General features: G+C 48.3%; 1 protein-coding gene across 2 annotated transcripts; it reads left to right on the top strand.

The window, feature by feature from the left end:
* The first annotated feature begins 8980 nt into the window (after positions 1 to 8980).
* Positions 8981 to 15961, top strand: MANBAL (mannosidase beta like). Of its 2 annotated transcripts, none has more exons than XM_054274538.1 (3): positions 8981 to 9228; positions 10912 to 11099; positions 13528 to 15961. In XM_054274538.1, the coding sequence occupies exons 2-3, from the start codon at positions 10950 to 10952 to the stop codon at positions 13633 to 13635; spliced, it is 258 nt and encodes an 85-aa protein (XP_054130513.1). In that variant the 5' UTR covers positions 8981 to 9228; positions 10912 to 10949; the 3' UTR covers positions 13636 to 15961. The 2 variants fall into 2 exon arrangements, with proteins under 2 accessions (XP_054130513.1, XP_054130512.1); XM_054274537.1 differs by having other exon boundaries at positions 8982 to 9228; positions 10905 to 11099.
* The last annotated feature ends 4517 nt before the right edge of the window (positions 15962 to 20478 follow it).

Raw genomic sequence — 20478 nt, 5'->3', positions numbered from 1 at the left:
TAGAGGGACTTTGATAGATGTACAGGACTTCTGCTTTTAGAACAAATCCCCTGCTTCCTTTTCTTTTTTGACTTTTTCTTTGGAATTTGGAAAAATATGCTGCTTCTGGTCCTCTTCCCTAAATATCTTCAAGAAAATCCCAAGTCAGATCTTTCTAGATAGAGGAAATTATCTAAGGCATCTACCAGTGGGTGCCAGCAGACCAGCATCTATAGAAAGTGCCAACAGGAGATGTAATCAGTATTAGAGAAGCTTCTGTGTGAACTGAGAAGTTAAGTGCTAATGTAAATGCCCAATGTTGTCTGCTTCCCCTTCCTAGGACACTGCCCTGATTACCATTTTCTTTCTGTCTCTGGCTTCTCTTTAAATGCTGGATTTTTCTCTAGAATTGCTTTTTGAACATTTGAGATTTTTTTTAAATTTCTCTACTATTAGTTCCTTTGAAATTATTTTTTCTTTGTTTCTGGCTTTGTTCTTCTTCGCCTATCCTGCTTTGTCTTCTCCCCCTTAGCCTGCTTCCAGATTTTGGGGTATGTCTGTCTCCCTTTTTCCCTCAGGAATAAATCAGAAATGAAAGTTCTACATCTCTTCCCAGATGTGTCTGCTATTTCAGAAGAGAAGATGGGAAATGGAAGTGTCACCCTGTGTGCAGGCAGCTCGACAGCTCTGCAAAACATTGTCACCTTCGAAATTCTCCTGAGGTGAGGGACATCTTCCCTTCCCATTCTGGCAGCATGTGCAAAAATGATTAATAAATAAATCTCCCTTAAGATGAAGAGCTTTTAGCACCATTCCAGCAGATGAGGTGTAATAGCTTTGTTCCATCCTGTGCACTGGGAACAGCAGCATTGTGGCAGGGATGTTGGAGAGCTGGGTAACTGCCTCTGGCCAATTCTGAAACCTCAACCTGAGCAGTCTTCAAAACACCTCTGTGTAGATGAAATGAAGCTTTTGCCATGCCTGCTGTTTTACAAAGCTGAAACTTTCATCCCCTGAAATGCTGCATTCGAAAAGCAGAAATCCTTTTAAGTGCCTCCCGGTGCCCAGGCTGGCTTTGCATTACCTGTAGCACTGAGTTGTGTTCCTCCTCACACTTTGCTTTGGCTCAAACACAGTTTCATTGCTGGGTGAGTAAAACACCGCTCATTTGCCAGGGAAAAAGAAACTCACATCAACATAGCAAAAGAGAGGAACTGTGCTACAGCTGGTAATCATCTAGCATGTTTTATAAAGCTCATCTGGCATGTTTTATAAAGCCCATCTAATATGTTTTGTAAAGCCCATCTAACATGCTTTATAAAGTTCATCTATAGTATAATTCCATTGGATTGCATTTATGATGTAGCTCAATTGTTGCTTCATTCTATAGGTTGGTACAAAAACATGTTGGTATAAATCCTGATATGGTACAAAGGCACCTGGCAAAGCTCATTCCTGATGCCAGCTTTGACTGCATTTCAGTGGAATTTAACTGTCCCCAACTTCCAACTAGACATTATCTTGTTAAATGCACAGAGAGAGGCTCCCACTTACCTTTCCTGGAGGAAACAAGCTCTGCCTGGATCAGCTCGTGCCCAGGTGCTCCTTCCCCGGCTGCAGATCCAGGTTCTCCTCGGGCGCTGCTCCGGGAGCCCGCGGGCTGTGCCGGGCACGGAGGGCACTCCCGGAGCTCCCGGTGCCCTCTGGCTGCCAGGGAGCTTCATCTCTGCCTTTTATACCTGAGCTCCCCCAGGAGTCCCGTGGGCTTCCACCGTCACAGCATCAATTATCCTCCTGGATTTCAAAGGCTGTGTTTGCATCCTCTTTGTGTGTGTGTGTGAGTGCAGAGGGGGCTGTGCCACAGCCCAGGGTCATTTGCACGATTTCTCTTTATCCCTCTAGGAGTGAAGAGCAAATAACAGCAGTAATCTGGCAGAGTGAATGACAAATTCACTTTGCCAGGTAAACTTCGCTTTTCCCTCTGCAATTCCATTTTTTCCTTCTGCTCCACAATGAGAGTGAGTTAACCATTAGTACTTTCTCACGCTGCATGAACAGGAGGGTTGATCTTTTATTGCTATTTTATTTTTCTTTGATTATCAGCCTTTTCCTCCTTCTCCTTTGTTACTCACACCTGCACCAGGGGGGCAGTTCAGTCCCTCACAGAGCTCACAGCCTCACACCAAGCCCAGAGAGCAGCTGGAGAGCCCTGCTCCATTGATGTGCTCTGGAAAGATGCAGGGGTGTTCCCTGGGGTGCTGCACCACCAGCAGCTGTGCTCATTCCTGAAACGAGGCTCATGAAAGCCCCATTAAAACCAACACAGAGCCTTCAAGCCAACAAGACCAGGACAGTTCAGAGGAGCTCCAAATGAGGTGTCAGCATGAGCTCCACCTGCCAGGTTTTCCATACTGACTTCACAATGCCCAGAATTGATGGGGATGCAGACTGTCCTGTCTGAGGGCCTGCAGGACTCCGTGATGGGGAGAAGTTTCAGCAGGTGAGATGACTCATGTCTGCCTGCTGCCAAATTCCTTCACCTGGCACCACAGTGGCATCACTGCTGCTGGTGGCACAGAGGGATTGCAGGGGGGATGGTGCAGTGGGGCCCCTGTGTGTGCAGGGGGTCAGAACCACCCAGAGATGGTCTAACCCTGTTATTGTCTCCCATTGCTTCTTGCAAATCTGACAGGTGTATCATCTGTCATCCACTGGAGATGGGGACTCCTGGGTAGTACAGAGCAGGTTTTCCAGAATCCTGGTCCTGGTGCACACAGCTGCATGCAGTCCCTGCAAACTAAATGGATTTTTGTTGGCTTTTATTGAATCTGTTCGTGTTCTCTCATGTGTGAGGCCAGTTGCACTAATTTTTCAGCATGACTTATTTTTCTTCCACTGTCTTGGTGCTGCACTGGCTGAACAGATGAATCAGATCAAGCTGTTAAACCAGTGCTATTTCAAGGTATTATCTTATAGCCTTGTCTGGAGCTGATTCTCCATCCAGCTGGCCCCTTGCCTTACACAGAGCTGATATGATACCAGGCAATATTTCTCTGACCAAGGATAACCAGTTTATAACTGCCTTGTTCATAGGTGCCTGCTGCCCAGCCTGGGTTGGAGAGCTGTGCTCTGTGCTCATATCTCAGGAGAGCTGCTTCCACAGAGGGCTCTATAAAGCTATCATCTATCATCCCAGGGCTCTCCTGGTGCTGCCCAGGTTGGGTTCCTGCCATGCACAGCCGGACCCAGCAAGACCCAAAACAATGGCTTTGGGTTAATTGAAGGGGGCAGCAGAAATTTCTAAAAAAACCTTGAGGCTCTGTTGGGTGCATCCAGCTTAGGAGTTCTGCAACAGCATAAACAGAGCAGCATTTCTGCGCCTGGGATTTCCTGTCCCAGCTTCAATCAGAACCTTCCTGTCTTCCCAGGACCCAGAAAAGGTCAATTTTGGAGCTTCTCCGCCAGGCTCCACAGGCTGTCCCTCTGGCTTATGCAGAAATATCTGTGAGAGGTGGGATGGTGACTAACTTGTGGCAAATGCCCTAATGGTGAATTAAACAGAACTGCTAAGAGTAAAAATTATGGATTTTTCCTGGGTTTGCCACCATAGAGGTGGGATGGAACCCATTTTGGTTTAAGTGTCTTGTCCCAAGTGGCAGAACTCAGGCACATTATAATAAATTCATAATCATTTAATTGCAGCGTTCATTACTGCTGTGTTCACAGTAACTTTCATTTCTAAGTTCTTTGTAGAAATCCTGTCATTTCTGTGGAAGGCAAGCAAATTAAAATAAGATGAGAAAGACAAGATTTAGCCTGTGATACCAGTTCCTTCTAAGGAAGAAACAAAAAAACCAAAACTCCAACCCAGCGGGTGTGGTGAGACTTGCCATTAGAAAATTATACAAGACTTGGTTTCTTCTTCTTGGAAGGATAAAGTGTTGAGACTTGGATCTTCAGATCCTCCAGACTCAACCCTTTGAACATCAGTGAGTTTCCGAGGAGAATTTTTCCTGGAGGAATTTAAATTGGTAGGAAGCCCAATACAAACATTTATCAAAATAATCTCAAGGAAGGAGACACTCTGGGTGAGAGCACTGTTTGCACTCTGAGAACGAGTCTGAAGCAGGGGATCAGATTAAAAACAGACGAAATAAATCAGAGATTCAAAATGTGCAAGAAGGGCTGTTGGAAGGACTGTCTCGTGGTGTTAAAAGCCTGCTTGAAAATCCTGCCTAATCTCCAGACATGAGCTGTCCCTGAGCCTGTGCCACAGAGCGAGTGGCAGCAGCCTGTGAGATGTGCATGTGTCAGGAGGCACGATGGGCTCTGCAGGTGGGATCCATTTATAGAGCCTGCAGATACCTGTCTGCCTCTGTTTATTTCCTAGCAGAGCTCTGGAGCATTTCAGCACCACCCAAGTGAACTGCCAGGAGTCTCAGCCAGGCATCAGCACGTTGCACTCAGCTGGAGGCTTGAGAGTTACTGATTCCTGAATTTCTGGCTCTCTAAACACCATCTCCTTCCTCCTCCAGCCGTGGCAGACAGAGCTGAGATGCCAGCAGTGAATGTCAGTAATTAAGGAGCTCATTTTTGGTCTTAGCACTCTCATTTCAGTTTGGAAAGGAGCCTTGGCTAGAAGGTTACACAGCACATTGCAGCCAGGATCGGTGAACAGGGAGAGGCAGCTTCAATCCTTTGAAAAGCGTCTGATAAAAAACTGAATAAGAGTGAGATGGTACTGGCATCAAGAAGACAAAATGTGGTTTATGGAGAGGGAATGAGGAAGGCTGTGTTTCCAGTAAGGGATGAGAAATAAGAACAGTTGTCAGTAATTTTTTTCCTGGCTGAATACAAATGTGCAACCTGAGGGTGATGAGATCTTGGAGCACAAGGATCACACATACAGTGAGTGATAATAAAGTGGCCTCACTGCAAAGACAAGCAGGAAATACCACAAGAAAGAAATGTAGAAAGGACTAAAAGAAGCCAAAGATTATTTGGATTTGAGGAAAGACTTCTTGCCTGAGCATTGTCCCTGCTTAGAACAGAGTGCTGACAAAATTGCCATGTCCACTTGTTCAATCAATTTTAGCTTTGAAACCCACTTACATCCAGTAGACTTTGGGAAAATCTTCCTTTTTTTTTTAATAAATAGCTTCCTTTTTGTCATTTCCAGTCAGTGCAAGGAGTGGGTCAGTGTGGGGCTGCAGAAGGTGGGGAGCCACAGTGGGAGGGTGGCACCACCTGCTTGTGGCTCCTGCCCTGGAGGGTTTGGGGGGAAATAGAGGGGGAGAGAAGGGGCAAGATCTGCCTAAACACTGCACATTTCACCTGCCTAATCCTGCTTGGAGTGAGTTGTGCCATTTCTGTTGGGGAGAGAGGAAAAATAATAAAATATACAGTAACAAGGGTCTTTCCCCCTTTGCCTGCAAACTCCATCTGTGAGGATTGGAGCCTGTGGGAAGGTGTGCAGGCAATAGCACCAGCACATTCAGTGTACTGGTAATACTGGGAAGAATTTAATCTGTCTGTTAATCCATTCTGATAAGATCCCTCCTGACATTTTCAATAATTATTTCTTCCTTCTCAGTGGTTTTTTTTTTTCATCCCAAACATTTAGAGTTTGGGAAGTAAGAAGGTGAAAGGGCAGAATTTACTGCTTTCCTGAGCTCTGGCATTATCCCTGAGTCACTCACTAGGGTCAGGAGAAGCTCCATTTAAGAGCAATTTTCTCTTAGGATTATTATGCCAGAAACTTCCTGTGTATAAATGTCTCTGGCTTCTGCCATTCACTCAGCAGTGTTCTCCCATCGTCTGTAATGTCTTCTGCACTAAAAAACATGAAGGATTATCTAATCCAATTGCTAAAAATCTTTGAAATTGTTATCATTGATATCCACTTCATTCAAATGCTTGGTAACAGCCTAGAAAATCCTTTTATTACAAATACCATACCTTACTTCCTCAGTAGATAAGTAACTGATTAGGTTTCCCCCAAAGTATTTAGGCTCTCTGGTAATAAAGCTCTGCAGAAAAACCAACCTGGCACTTCTGATAGTTTAGGGATAGGAAAAGGGCAAACAAATCAGATTCCCTAAATACCACAAACAGAGTAAAACAGAGCCCAAGGCATTTCCCCCTTTGTAGCTCATCCTATGGAGCCATCTCCAGTTCAGAGCTGGAAACTGGACAGGACATTAAAAATAAAATTAAAAATAAAATCCCTGTCAAGAGCAAAGCCAAAAGCACATCTTGATTGTTGCTGCCAGAGTGTGTCAAGGGAGCAGGTGAAAACCTTGTGGACAAAGAGAAACCCACCAGGACTGGAAGGCCACAGAATTGGTGGTGGGATTAAAACCCTCACAGAGATTTACGAGGGGAGTACATTAAGCCTGAGGTATAAAGGCCTGGGGTGCTTCTGCCATGGGCACCCAGCCAGGATGAGAGGACACAGCCTCAAGCTGCACCAGGGGAGGTTTAGGTTGGACATCAGCAGGAATTTCTTCACAGAAAGGGTGACAGTGTTCACAGGGGTCCCAGGATGAGGGAAGAGATGAGGATCTGACTCCATATTTCAGAAGGCTTGATTTATTATTTTATGATATGTATATTATATTAAAACTATACTAAAATAATAGAAGAAGAGATTTCATCCGAAGGCTAGCAAGAAAGAATGGAATGATAACAAAAGCTTCTGACTCTCAGAGAGTCCAAGCTAGCTGGGCTGTGATTGGCCATTAATTAGAAACAACCAACATGGACCAATCCCAGATCCAGCTATTGCATTCCACAGCAGCAGATAATAATTGTTTACATTTTGTTCCTGAGGCCTCTCAGCCTCTCAGGAGAAAAAATCCTAAGGAAAGGATTTTTCAGAAAACATGTCTGTGACAAAAGGGTGATTAGACATTGGAATGGGGATGCCCAGGGAGGTGGTGGAGTCACTGTCCCTGGAGGTGTTTAAGGACAGACTGGACGTGGCACTCAGTGTCCTGCTCTGGTTGACAAGGTGGTGTTTAGGTCATAGATTGGACTGGGTGATCTCAGAGGTCTTTTCCAACCTCACTGATTCAGGGACTGTGTGACCCACCAGGCACCCACAGGCTCCCACAGCTGGGCTGGGCCCACACATCCTGGGGCTGATTGACCTCAGGGGGGTTGGGGGAACAGGGCAGGGCAGCCCCCAAACCCCACTGCCCCCGGTGCCCAGGCCCTGGATCACCCTTGGGCTGCCCTGGGAACACAGGGCACAGGGGGTGTGGGGTGGTTGCACTGGACAGCTGCTGGGGGGCTTGCTAGGGATGGTTGTTAGGGCCGGTTGATGGGAGCCATTGCTAGGGATGGTTGCTGGGATCGTTGCTAGGGGCAGTTGATGGGATGGTTGCCGGGGTGGTTGATGGGATGGTTGCCAGAGGTGGTTGCTAGGGACAGTTGGTAGTAATTGTTGCTGGGATGGTTGCTAGGGATGGTTGATGGGATGGTCACCAGGGGCGTTTGCCAATTCAGTTGCTAGGGGTGGTTGATGGGATGGTTGCCAGGGGCGGTTGCCGGGATGTTCTTCACGGATAGTCACTGGCATGGTTGTCACGGTCGGTCGCCGCGGCACTTGCTGGGATGGTTGCCGGGATGGTTGTCACGGTCGGTTGTCGGGATGGTTGCCGGGATGGTTGTCACGGCCGGTTGTCATGGTCGGTCTCCGGGGCGGTTCCCGGGCGGGCGGTGGCCGGGCCGTGCCGGAAGCGCTTCCAGCGGCCGGGAAGCCGTTCCGGGGCGGCGGGGCCGGGAGCGGAGCGGAGCGGGCGGTGAGCGGGGCCGAGCGGGGCTCTGCGGGCACGGGGCGCTGGCCAGGGGCGGCGGTGGCTGCAGCATCGCCCCGGGGGCGACGGCAGAGCCGGGGGGCCGCTGGTCCTGCCGAGGCCGGGCAGGGGCTGGCCCGGCAGGGGTGGAGGGACGGAGGGATGGAGGGACGGAGGGATGGGGACAGCGGTGTCCCCGGCCTGGGGCTGCCCAGCTGCTCTGCCACATCCCTGGCATGGCTGCCAGCCCCCGGCCTCCTGTCCCAGGCCGGGCTCCTCGGCCATGGATCCAGCGGTGCGGGCAGGAACAGCCCGTGGAAATTGCCCAGGCTCCATCCCGACACCTGCGGAGCCATTTAAAAATTCCAACTTGAGCTTTTTTTTTGCCTCCTCCTTTGAGGGAATCTTTAATTGTCAGAACTTATTATTTATTTATTTATTTATTTCCACCCCAATAAGAAGCTAATACATATTGCTTGAGCTATTCCCGTGGCTTTGCCCCCTGCCAGTTGTTTATGTAGTGCCAGGTGAAGACCTCAGCTGGGAGACACAGTGCAGCAAGAAGAAAGGTTTGGTGGCTGGCGCATGGCCCTGATCCTGGAGATGTGTTGGTTATTTATCACAGAGGGTGTTCCTGAGCCGTGGGGAGCAGCCCCATCCTCTGTGGTGCTGTCACTGAGCACGGCAGGAGCTGCACCCTGAGGAGCCCTGGCTGGCTCTGGGGAGAGGAGGGATCTGTCCAGCTCACTCACTGGGTATCAAACCTTGTGAATGAACTGGGGGGGCAAGGACAGCTCCCTCTCAGGCTCTGACAGAGGAGTATTGATCTTCAAATGCAATTTAGGAAGAGTGTGTCCATGATGAGGTGGTCTGAGGAGAAGGGCAGCTGACAACCTGTGGAGGAGAAGAGATGTTATCTGAGGAATAAGTGGTGAAACTGAGCTTCTTGGGGACAGGGAGGAAGGCTCCATCATCCAGAGATCTGTTGGCTTAGGTGCAAGGCAGAGGCTTTGGGCATTGTGTGAACCACTGGAGTTTTTTAAAACTGAGGAGTTTTCCTCAGAGTTGGGCTCCAGTGATGGCAGGAAAATCAATGGTCTGAGCGTGTGTTGCCTGAGCAAGCAAGGACATTGCTGTAATTAGCTGGCCACAATGCCAGGTTCTTTCTGACCATGTTTCATGGCATTCTGCCTCAAATGGTGGTGGCAGCTCCTGCCAGCCTGCAGGAGAGCTCTTGGTGCTGGTCCTGGCATCTGGATTTGTTAGAGAAGTACTAATGCCCTCAGGGAGGTGAGCTAGAAAAGGGGAAAGGAGGGAGAGTTGTAGAAGATGAGAACAGAGATTTTTTGCTTTCATTGTATGTGTTTCCCTTTCCTGTTTATCTCTGTGTGTTGTGTTTCAGGTGTGTGATTGGGGTTGTCAGCAGGAGTTTGTCCTGAGGAGACTCCAGGTGAGAAATGAAGGAACTTCCCTTCCTGCTGTGTTTGAGGACAGGGGCCAGGGGCAGGCAACAATAATGCTTTCCAAAGATATCCAGATAAGATAAATGCAACTCAGAGGTGATTCTGTGTCTTGGTTAGGAACTGCTGCCTTAGTGGGCTGGGAGAGGTGATTTAAAAGGCAAAAGCAATTGGGATGGGCCACATGCATGCAGGCTTTGTTCACAGCATTGAGCAGCCTTTGGCTGAGCCTGGCTGGGTCAGTGTGTCCTGACTTCATCCACAGGTCCCACACAGCCCCTGCTGACTGAGATTGAATCAAAAATAAAACATTTTCCTTCACTGAAGTACAGACCTGCACAGGAGCTCAGGAGGTCACCTGTTCTTATCTCCTGGTTCAAAGGCAGAATTTTATATCCCCACACCCATCCCAGGGCAGTGCTTATCTGATCTGCCCTCCTCAGTCACCAGCAGCAGGGATTCCACAGTCTCTCTATTCCAGGGGCTGGCAGTCTATGCAGTTGGAAATGTTCTCCTGTCTTAAAATTCTAAATAATATTCTGTATTTCAGCTGAATGAAAACATAATAATTTTTTTTTTGTAATTTATATACCTTTCCCTTTAGTGTGTCACCGGGTGACTGTTCCTCTTGTGCATTGAGTTGATTCTCAAATTTATCAACTGTTTTTGCTGGAATTTGCCACGTTTACCATCCTTCTGGACTGGGGCGCATCTGCAGATTGCAACAATCTCCTCCCAGCCTGAGAAATGCAGAGATATCTCCTGCTTTGGAGATGATTCCTAGGGGTAAACTCAGCAGACAAACTCAGTCACACCCAGATTTTAGTGGTACAGAGAATGGTGACAATCAGTGAGCAGTGCTGATCCAGGGAATGCACACGGGGATCAGCCAGGTCAGGAAAACCGAGTGGGGCACTAATCACAGCTGAGTGTGATGGCATCTCAGACTAATTGGATTTCCCTTTGGGGACTTCCTGAGGCTTACTCTAGCAGTTCTGGCAGTGAGTTCTCCCTCGTTGCGAAAAGCCATTACTCATTCATAGGACAAATTGACAACTCCATTAGCAGAAGATAAAGGGAGGAAGGAAGGATGGTCTCATGGCTGAGAAGCCTGGGACCCAGGAGATCAATATTGAACTCTGCCACAAACTACCTGGGAGGCTGTTTTAAGTTGTGTGGGGCTTAGTGTAACCAGCCACTAAAGCCACACTTAAATTTGTTCACAGAACTTGTTCCTCTGCCTTCAACAGCTCTGCTTCTGTGTGGTTTAAGTTGCTGGGTTTGTACAGCATCTAACACAACAAGGCTGTGACCACAGAGACAATATAAGTAAAAATAAGTAGTAATCACCTTGCATGTGTGATCAACTTCAGGAAGAAACTTATTCTTGCTTATTAAGCTTTTCCCGTATTGTTTCATGAGCACGGTTCATATTTTGTCTTCTCCTCACACACAAATGGCCTAATACCAGGAACTGAGTGCTATTTTTGCAGGCAGGTGACAAACACCCAAATTAAACACGGCTTTCCTTTTCCTTTCTGTTATTGCTCCAGTAGATCAAGAGTATCTCCAAAACTCCATGAGGGAGTCTGTCATTTTTGGATAACAGAAAGCAAATGCCAGAAAGGATGATGCAAAAAATTGCTCTCTATTTTCCCCCTTGCAGTATCCAGTGCTCTTGAGAGCAGTAGAGGAGAAGGGTGCCCTGACAATGGCTGCAGAGTTGGATTTCTCCCCACCTGAGATCCCTGAGCCCACGTTCATGGAGAACGTGCTGCGCTATGGACTCTTCTTTGGAGCCATTTTCCAGCTGATCTGTGTGCTGGCCATCATCCTGCCCGTGTCCAAGTCCCACAAGGCAGTGAGTAGTGCTCTTTAATATTGATATAAATGGGCAGAGCCAGGGAAAACAGGATGGGAGGGAATGTGGAGTGGCTAATGGAGACACAGCTGCCCCTGGGATTGGTGACAGTTTCATTGTTCATTCTCCCTCCTTCCCTCTGGCTTTCCCATCTCCAGCTTCTTGTGATTTACCACCAGATAGGAAAGTCAGGAACAAATATCTGAGCCAGGATCTCAGTGAAAAAAGCAACCTGAAGCACTGACAAGGTGCTAACTGCATGTGCAGTTCCTGGCTACAAGAGAAGGCTTTGTCCCAACCCGTATTGTCATCTTGCTGCTGTTTTCCTTCATTAATTGCCAGGCAGGGCATCCCTTGGCAGGAGCTGCCTTCAGGAAGTGACTCTGGGCTTGAGTTTGTGTCTGATTTCTGGAAGCAAGATGCAGGTGAGATTTCTAGTATTCCCTAAAGGTGAGGAAAGCAGTTTTCAGCACTGACATCCCATCCAGTGCCCAAGGGTCCTTTGATGTAGCTGGCACTGGAGAATTTGAAAGGAAAAGGTTTAGGTGAGCTGTTCCTCTAGACTGAGGGATGTCCTGCATCTCCCTGGCTTTCTTCATTAAATAGAAAAATGTCTTTGGTGCTGGGGACAGGTATTTCAGTGCTGCAAGGTGATCAGGATGCAGGTTTGGTGCTGTGATACAGATGTTCATGGTATATTTTCAGTAACAACTCAGCACGGGGAGTTTTGTTTTCAGACTCTTTATCTCCATGTTTGCTCCCTCCTGTGCAGAGGAAGCCTGGAAATTTTCAGCCTCTTGGGGGAAGGGAATTCCTCAGGATGAGGTACAGAGTGAAGGATGAAGTTCATAACCCAGTTTTCCCACACATTTCTTTAACTGCTGGTGTGATGTGATGCTGTCCTGCCATGGGTCATGCAGCTCCCAGCAGGGGGATGAACAGGCAGTGGCATTGCAAGTCTTAGAATCTTAGAATCATTCAAGTTGGAAAAGACCTCCAAGATCATTGAGTCCAACCTTTGCACTGTTACTCTGCAGCCACCAGCACTTGTCAGGATCCATCATTTCCCCAGTAAATTTTTGAGAAATACCGGGTAACCCCATTCTTGAAAGTTGGAAAGAGTGAGAGCTTTGGTCTGGAGTGGGAAACTGGAGACCAGCCCCCAGTTAAAATGAGGCTCAAGGACCTTTTACTGCTTACATCTGTAGTGTGCCTTGATGTTTGCATACTCTAGTGTTTATTTTCTCCATATATAAACCGTCCTCTTGGTGTGCTGTCCATATGACTTGTTTACAAGACCATAAACACCACAGGCTGCCTCTCCAGATCCTGAGAATGATGCTTGAGTCTGGATAGGATACTGGGGAACTTGCTGCCTTGGAGCCTCCAACTTTGAAGTTTGGACATTAGAAGGCAGCAGTGTTCACGTTATGGCAGCAGCATTCTGCCTCCCTGAGTAACAGCCAGCTCCCTGTGCACTGATCACAGCTTTGGAAAGCCAGCCAAGTCTCCTTCCTTGGAAAGCCACACAGATGTGAGCTGCAATAGCCCAGGAACTTGAGAGACTTTGAACCAAGCCCTTTGATTAAAAGGCCACTGTCAGATGCTGCCTCCCCCTCCATTATCTGCAGTTCTGGCTGGGAAGCTTGGAACTCGCACGTCTTGCTCAGCCATTTTTGGTGTGTCCTTTTCCAGTTGGCACACTCAGGCTGAGAGAACCCAAGATGCTAAAGCAATATTTATACTCAAATGCATTTAATGAAAGGAGGCAATCTGCATGTGTGTGCTTTCTCAGAGGAGACTGGCGCTGTTCCCTTGTGTTTTCACAAGATAACTAGGTTTTATTTCCCATGGCTGCAATATTATCTCTCATCTTCTCTGAAGGAGACAAGCATCACATCTCAGTATTTTGTTAGTCCAGGTGAAGAAAGCTTTGCCTGCAATTCCCTCCTCGGATTTTAGAGGCTCTGAACTTTATATTTTTACTGCTGCTTTGGGAAATATTTTTTTGTCTTGCACATGATAGTGATTAATGTTTGGCAGAAATGCCTGCTGACTGTTTCCATGTATCCTGGTGATTGTATGTTATCTTTTCCTAATTCAAATAGTTTTCATTTAGTGTTGATTTTCTTCTTGCCTTCAAAGTTTTTCTTCTCCAAAGCCTTTTTTAGATATTTAAGCTTTTAATGGCATCTCTGGTAACAAGCTGTTTCTGTGCAGAAACTCACACTCATCAAAAAGCACATGCAGAAGGAGCAGAGATGCTGCTGCTCGAGTCACATTAAATGTGGCCTCAGTTTGACATCAATGTGTTCCAACAGAGATACCCAGCACTTGTTTCCTCTGGTTTATACTTGAATCCCCAATGCAACCTGTTAGCAAATGGTAAAAAAAGAGTTACTGACTGTTCCTTAATTGATTCTTGTAGGACTCTGACAGTTTTGAGCCCAAGAATTCAGAGCCAGTGAAGAAGCCAAAGGCAACTGCTCCACAGATAAGCAAGAAACCTAAGAAGGAAACCAAAAAGAAACGATAGAGGTGTGACTGATGAGCTTCACCAAGACCAAACAACCACCTGTAATTGTGCTTCCTCAGAGACAGCATCAAAGGCAACTAACTCTCTTATAATGGTTTTCTGGCATTGCCATCTTTTACTTTTCAGGGGCAAGGGAGAAGAATCTTAGAAGAGTGGAAGGGTTGGGGTTCTGCCATAGATTTCTTACAAGCAAAGAGAACTTCACATGTCCAGGACTTCATTTGACCTGATTAATGTGTCAGTCACCATTAAAGTGACTTCTTCCAGTTCTGGTGGGTAGAAAGGGCTGTTGGCCTGGCTCCTCCCTGCTGGCTGGGATTTGTAGTGAAGTCCCTGTGGAAAGTGGAGCATGAGTTTGCTGCTTTGGATACCGGTTTGTGTTGTGCTTTTTGAAGGCAGAGGGATCAAATGGATCAAGAATGCCACACTGCACAGCTTTGTATTCATCTCTGTTGTCATCTAGTCTGAAATACATAGCTGCATTTTATGGCTTAATCATAATGCCTTTGTCATATTCTTTAATTCTTTAGGTAATAACTCACAGGATTCCAGACTGCTGGAGATGAAAGCTTTCATTTCCCCAGCGTGGCTGTTTCCCCACCCATGCACTCTTCCTTTCCATTCCCACCTTTGAAAGCAGGTACATTTCAGGGAGCTGAGCCTGTGGTGGGGATTGCAATGACTACAAGAATCAGGAAACAATTTGACTTTGGAAGGTGCAGAATTTAATGCCTGTGCTAGGGGAGTTGTTCTTGGAGACTTGGGAAGAGCAGGCCCTGGAGAAGAGCTGCTGAGGTGGGAGCCTGGTGCACTGGTGGTGTGTCAGCCTGCTGTGCCTCTCTGTGCCGTGAAAAGGGATAAACCCTCCTGCCAGCTGGCTGAGCCCTGACCATGGGCCCTCTTTCAGCACAGCTGGGCATCACTGCCCTTGCAAATCCCCTCCCAGCCTTCCCTGCCACAGTCTGCTCCATCTCCTCTGGCTGAGCTCCTCCTGAGGGTGAACACCTTCTCAGCCTGAGGAGATGAGGTATTTTAAGATCCAGGGGGTGGCAGGCCAGCTGTGTACCATGACTGCATGGCAGGAGACACAGACACTGTGTTCCTTCAGGCTCTGGCTCTCCAGGCCCAGGGACAAGCCAGGGTTGGATTTAAATATGGCTAGACAGGGCTGGAAGGAGATAGGTGGTGACGTAGCCACGGAGTCTCTGCAGAGCAGCTCAGGCTTCCTGATGCCAGCTCACATCTTGGTTTGTTTGATCAGGAGTGAGTCAATGGGAGGAGAACCTGCTCTCTGAGGCGCACCCAGGGTTCAGAGCAGCTTTGAAGGAAGGGTTCTCCCTGGCAGGGCTGCAAGTCTGTGATCCTCTTTGCATACACACACTCCCATCCTCGAGTCACAAATGCCTGGTGCTGAGCCCAGGTGTGTGTTCTGTAACAGCAGGTGAGCAGCACACTCACAGAAACCATCAGTGCTGACAGCAGCCACGTCCTCTGCTCACTCTTTGCTGTTTTTGAGGTGACAGATGGATCCCAGAACCAGTGTGGCTCTGGCTTCCCTGCTCCAGGCTCTCTGATGCTCTTAGCCAGAATGCTGGCACCAAGTTGCACTTCTTAAAATCCAGCTTGGAGTTCTGCTTTAAATTCTAATTTTTAATTTAATTTTTTTTTTGAGCTACATGAAGGCAGAACCAGGAGGACAGAACAAAGCATAGGAGACACAAGCACTCCAAAGTTGCTTTAAGTTCTCAGTACAAAGAAATATTACAGAAAGTTCCCACGCAGATAACAAAGAACAGTGTTGTGCCATGAGTTTCCATGATGGACCTGTGCTCTGTCTCTGATCTGCAGGGCAAAGAAAAGCCCTGAGTAGGGACTGCAGATCACTCTTTCCATTTTAATACATGAGAATGGTTTTATGTAAATTCCAGCTTTCTGCAGGTCACCTAAAGCAGGGAGTTAATGCTTTAATGGAATCACAGGACACACGTTATCCAAAATACAGAGTCACTCCTGCAGCTCAGAACCAGTTGGCAGTGGGCGCTGTGTGGCTGTTACTGAAACAGCAGCTGCTACATCAATGTCCACACCCAGCTGTTTGCAGGCTGCTCACTCATTGCTCAGTAGAAATCATGGATGTTGAGGTTGGTTTTGGTGGGGGGAAGAGGGATGAAGATAAATTCCCCAGTCTGTTCCTGACAGCTTTATACCTATTTGAATGCTCTTGTTTGCTGAACTTAGAGTCTGTAGAGATTACCAATAACCCATGTATTTTAGTTTATCCTGAAATGTGTAATAAATGCCATCAGAATCTTTGTTATAAAAGAAATCTGTGTTTAAAGTTGTGCTGTCTGTTCCCTCACATTTCACTGTGAAAGCTGCCAGAACTCCCAGACTATAGGAACACAGGGACATAAATAACTTATTCATTAAAATGCTCCATTAAGGGAAATCCTTTCAGATCCTTTAATCTGGGAGAAATTGGTTAGTTAATACTGTCAGGCATGTGTACATCTGTATCTATGTTTGACTTGGAAGTAGCAAACTATTTCCTAACACTGCTTCACCTTCCTGGAAGGAGGGAGAAAACCAGCCAGTGACTAAATCAATTTGCCCTCCATGAGAGGTTTTTGGCTCTACGAGCCCCCATGAAGGTATCCCCAATAAAGGCACTGATTGTTAACAATGCAAGCAGGATATTAGGTGGCGATTCAGTAGGCTGGTAAAAGGCATTTCTAGGAGCCCAGGTTTGCATGGCTGGAGCATGGGGCTGTCTGGTGGCTCTTCTTGGCTGCAATGAGACCAATGTGACATCCAAGCTCTGGCAAGTGTGTGTTGGTTGCTGGTAGCCAAGCTGTGGCAAGTGTCTGCTGGTTCTCTCACCAGAAAACCAAAGCAGAGAAGGACTAGTGTGGCGACTCCTTTAATTCCCCAGCACTTTTCTCCGGGCTGTTTTGTAATTAACATCCCAAAGGGAGCTGAAGACCTCATTAAGTCAATTTTATTGAAGGGGAGGTTTTCAAAGGTCTGTCTCCAGGTACCTGCCAGTAGGCAGCACCTCTGCAGCCACACCTTGCTGTGCCACCCAAAGCCAGGAGCTGGCTGAGGATTTCCTCTGCTGGTGTGTGTCACAAAGCTCCTGTCCCTCAGCAGGACATGCCCCAGCTCTGGAGAAACGTGGCTGGGATTTGGGAGCTCTTTCCCTGTTCCTGATCACATTGAAGCAGCTCTGCCTCTCTGGCCAGGCTGTGGCCATGGCTGTCCCCTGGAGCTGTCCCAGGCTCACAATGCAGCCTTGTGCTCCCCCAGAGCCAGCAGCACAATCCCTTGAGACAGACTAATAAGTAGCTCGTGACTGGAGTTCCAGTTCACATAGTTCAATTAAATCCCTGTTAATCTTGTTCAGACCTAATTTACTTTCATTCTCATCCACACTCCTCTCTCAGCAGAGATTCTGCTGAGGTTCCCTGCTGACAGGGCTGGAGAGCAGCCCCAGGCCCTCAGACACTGATGTTTGCAGAGCAGCCCCCTTGTCAAGTCAATAAGCTCAGATTATTTCCCAGCCTGTCACAAAGAATGAAAACACTCCTTCAGTGCCTGGCTTTAGGGAGGGTCAGGCTATTGGCAATGCTTGAGGAGACCATAAGGAAGCTGTAGGAAGGGAGGACCTGCTCAGTATCTGTTTGCCAGGGCACTGCTCAACCATTCCCTTGTGTGTGTGTGTGTGTGTGTGTTAATTTTTGGGGTGCTGGGCTTCCCTCCTGGGAGCATCTCTTCCACACTGATACTTCTTTCAGGCAGAAGTTGTGTTGTTCGCAGCCTGTGGCCTGCAGGGATTGAGATGACTCTATTGATTTAGTTGTTTGTTTATTAATCTCATGAGGCATCAGAGACTGACTGCAGTGAGCAAACGGGATGATGAATGGAGAGTGCAGGAGTACAGAGCACTGCTGTGTGTTTGATGATTAGCCTGATTGCTGGCCTTGGCACTGGGAAGGGATCTGACCCTCCTCTTCCTCGTGCAGCCATGGGGGATGATTTGTTTGGGAAGCATTCCCTTTCTAATCAGTGTTTGCATTCCTCCTCCAGCTGACACTCACTGCAGGTCCAAGGTCCAGCTCTTCTCTGGCAGTTTGTGCCTCTGAGTGCTGGTTTGTGGGGGTGTTTTCTGCCTTTTGGTACCCAGGCCACCGTGCAGTAGCTGCTCCAAGTGTCTCTTGCTTGGAGCGGCAATTGCAGGGCAATGTAATCAGCTTCCTGTCTCTCTCTTGAAATTCAGCTGATTTTCCCATTTCATGGTGCTTCTTCCCAATTTGTGGCTTTTCTGTCACCATAAATCACTCCTCTTGTTGCTTCCAGCCTGTAGACTCACATCCACTGCAGCAGTTCTGTCCTTGCAGACATTTTACCTGCCAGTGACAGTGAGCATTACCTGCTGTTATCAAGGACTGATGCAAAGAAGGAGCAGGTCCAGGAGCACCCAGAATGGAGGAAGGTGTCCCTTTGTAAATTTTGGCAATGATTTTTTCAGCCAGCAGATGAAACAGCCAGGGAAGGAATTCTCCCTGCCTTGGGAGCCCTGGGCATCCCTGGAGAGCTGTGCCAAGCCATGAGGAGCCAAACCCATCCCACACCACACTTCTGAGCTGGTGAGGAGTGGGTGCTGTGGTACTGCATGTGCCCCACACCACCCTCCAGATCCTGCTCCTCACCAGCACACACGGGATTTGTCTTGAGCAATCCCAAACCTCTTGCAGTGCCCACTTCCCTCCTCAGAGCTTCCCTGGTTTCATTTACTGCCTGCAGGCCCCTGTGTGGCTGTGGTGCCCCTTGCACTCTGCTTGCCATCCCTGGAAACCACAGGCCAGGTGAGGACTCAGTGATGCAGGAGATAGAGGCTGATGGGTTCCTCCATGGTTCCAGTCCAGCCTTTCTGGCTGCTGGCTACAAGGTAAACCTGCTTTGGGTCACATTTTAAAGCATCTGTTGCCTGGTTGATGTCTCTTACTGTGTGAAAGGAGCTCAGCTCCCAAAGGGGGGAGCTGTGGGTGGAAGGGCTCTCACTTCTCCCTATCTTCAGCTCCAGACAGGGAGCTGTGTCTTTAGCATGGTGCTCTGCTGGAAGTCCTGTTTGCACAGCATTCCTTTTGTGTGAAACCTGCACTAGGGACAGCTCCATGGTTCTTGCCAGGGGCTGCCACCCCTGTGTCGAGTTCAGCCAGTCCCAGTGCATGGACTGGGGCCATGGAAGGCCCCAGCAATGGCCTGAGACATCTCCTATCTGGCCCAAGCTAACCCCAGGTGTCCCTGGCTCCAAGGCTTGTTCCTGCTGCCTTCCCTTTGGCTGCTCTTGTGCAAAAGCCATCCCAAGCTTATAAATTCACCTTGCCACGAGCCAAAGTCCAGAGTACAGCAGACACCATCGAGTTCTGCAGGCAGAGCTGCTTGTGCAGCTCCAGGAATCAGCTCCTGACGTTTCCTGCTGTCATTTGTGCCTCAGCTCTGGCTGAGCAGGCAGGATCCCTGCTGGAGCTTGTGGAGTGACATCCCTGGGGCTCCCTGAGGGCAGCCCTTGCCCAGTGCTCTAGCCAAAGGGGCAGGCTGCAGCTGCAGGGCTGTGTGCAGGAGAGGCTCCTCATGGCTGTGCTTCCATGCAGCAGCTCCTTGTGAGCTGTGGTGGCTCCATTGGTGAAGCAGATATCCTCAGTGTCAGACCTGGGCAGGAGGAGCACATTTTGAGAAAAGCTACAAGCAGTTCTCATCCCTAGCTCCCCCCTCACTTAACTTGTTTTAAGCTGAGCTGGGATCCAAGCATCACATGGTTGAAGTTTTTCAGATTCAGGCTGTGGCCTCCTCTGCCCATCCCTCGCTCTAAGGACCAAGGCTGGATGATTAAGGGGAAACACCCTGGTGTCTGCTCCAGCTCTGCCTGCTCAGGCTGCAGGCAGGCCAGCTGGGTGCTGGCAGGGAGGGAACACCCCAGCCCTGGGGCAGGGTCTGCTGGATGTGGCTACCAGAGCTCTGCACCAAGCAGCCATCCTCTGCTGCTCTGCTACCAAACCAAGCCAGGAGCAGGGCCATAAATCTCATCTGCAGGAGCTTCCCTGAGCTTTTCTGAATCACTCTTTTTTTCTATGGATACTAAGACTGGCCAAAAAGCAGAATTTCCATGCTGGGAGATGCCAACGTCTTGTTGTTCAGCTTTCATGCTGAGCTGAGGCAAGAAGCAAAACGTGTCAGATTTTTGCCCAAACGAGCTGTATTCCAAGATACTTAATTCAAATTATATCAAAGCATATTTTATCAGTCAGAACCCTGACAGGAAATGTTGTTCCTTTATTGACCATGCAGATAATTTCAGCCCACAGCTGTTGAACTCAGCGCCTCCTTATTAAATATTTGCATGTCACCAAGTCAGTGGCTTCCCCACAGCCCTTTCCCCCAGGGAATTTTGCAATGACACTTCCTGGCAGGGGCTAAGGGCCCCTTTTGCATAGCAGATTGTCACCACACTGAGAGACACAACAGGTCCTGAGCCCTCCTGGTAATTTCTTCTCAGGTGCCCCTTTTTATCCTATAAGCTGCTGGTGATTGCTGCTCCTGCAGCCCTGATGCTCAGTATGGGAGAGAATGGCCAGAATGAGCATTTCTAGCATGAAATATTGCCAAATGGCTCATGCTGCAGGGTTATTCTGGTCAATCCCCCTCAGTAAATCAGCTCCTGAGCTTGAAACTGCAGCTTCCCTAACAGGGCTGATGGTGCTGATCATTTCCCATCTCACACTCACTATTTGCAGGGCTGTAAAGCTCAATCATAAAATCTCAGGGCAAGAGCCACAGCTGCCT

Source organism: Melozone crissalis, unplaced genomic scaffold (genome assembly GCF_028551555.1).
Source record: "Melozone crissalis strain CALT ecotype California unplaced genomic scaffold, PUWL_Pcris_2 ptg000017l_1, whole genome shotgun sequence".
In the NCBI taxonomy this organism is placed as follows: Eukaryota; Metazoa; Chordata; class Aves; order Passeriformes; family Passerellidae; genus Melozone; species Melozone crissalis.
Note: the sequence above shows the minus strand (reverse complement) of the source record. Positions and strands in the feature narration are given on the sequence as shown.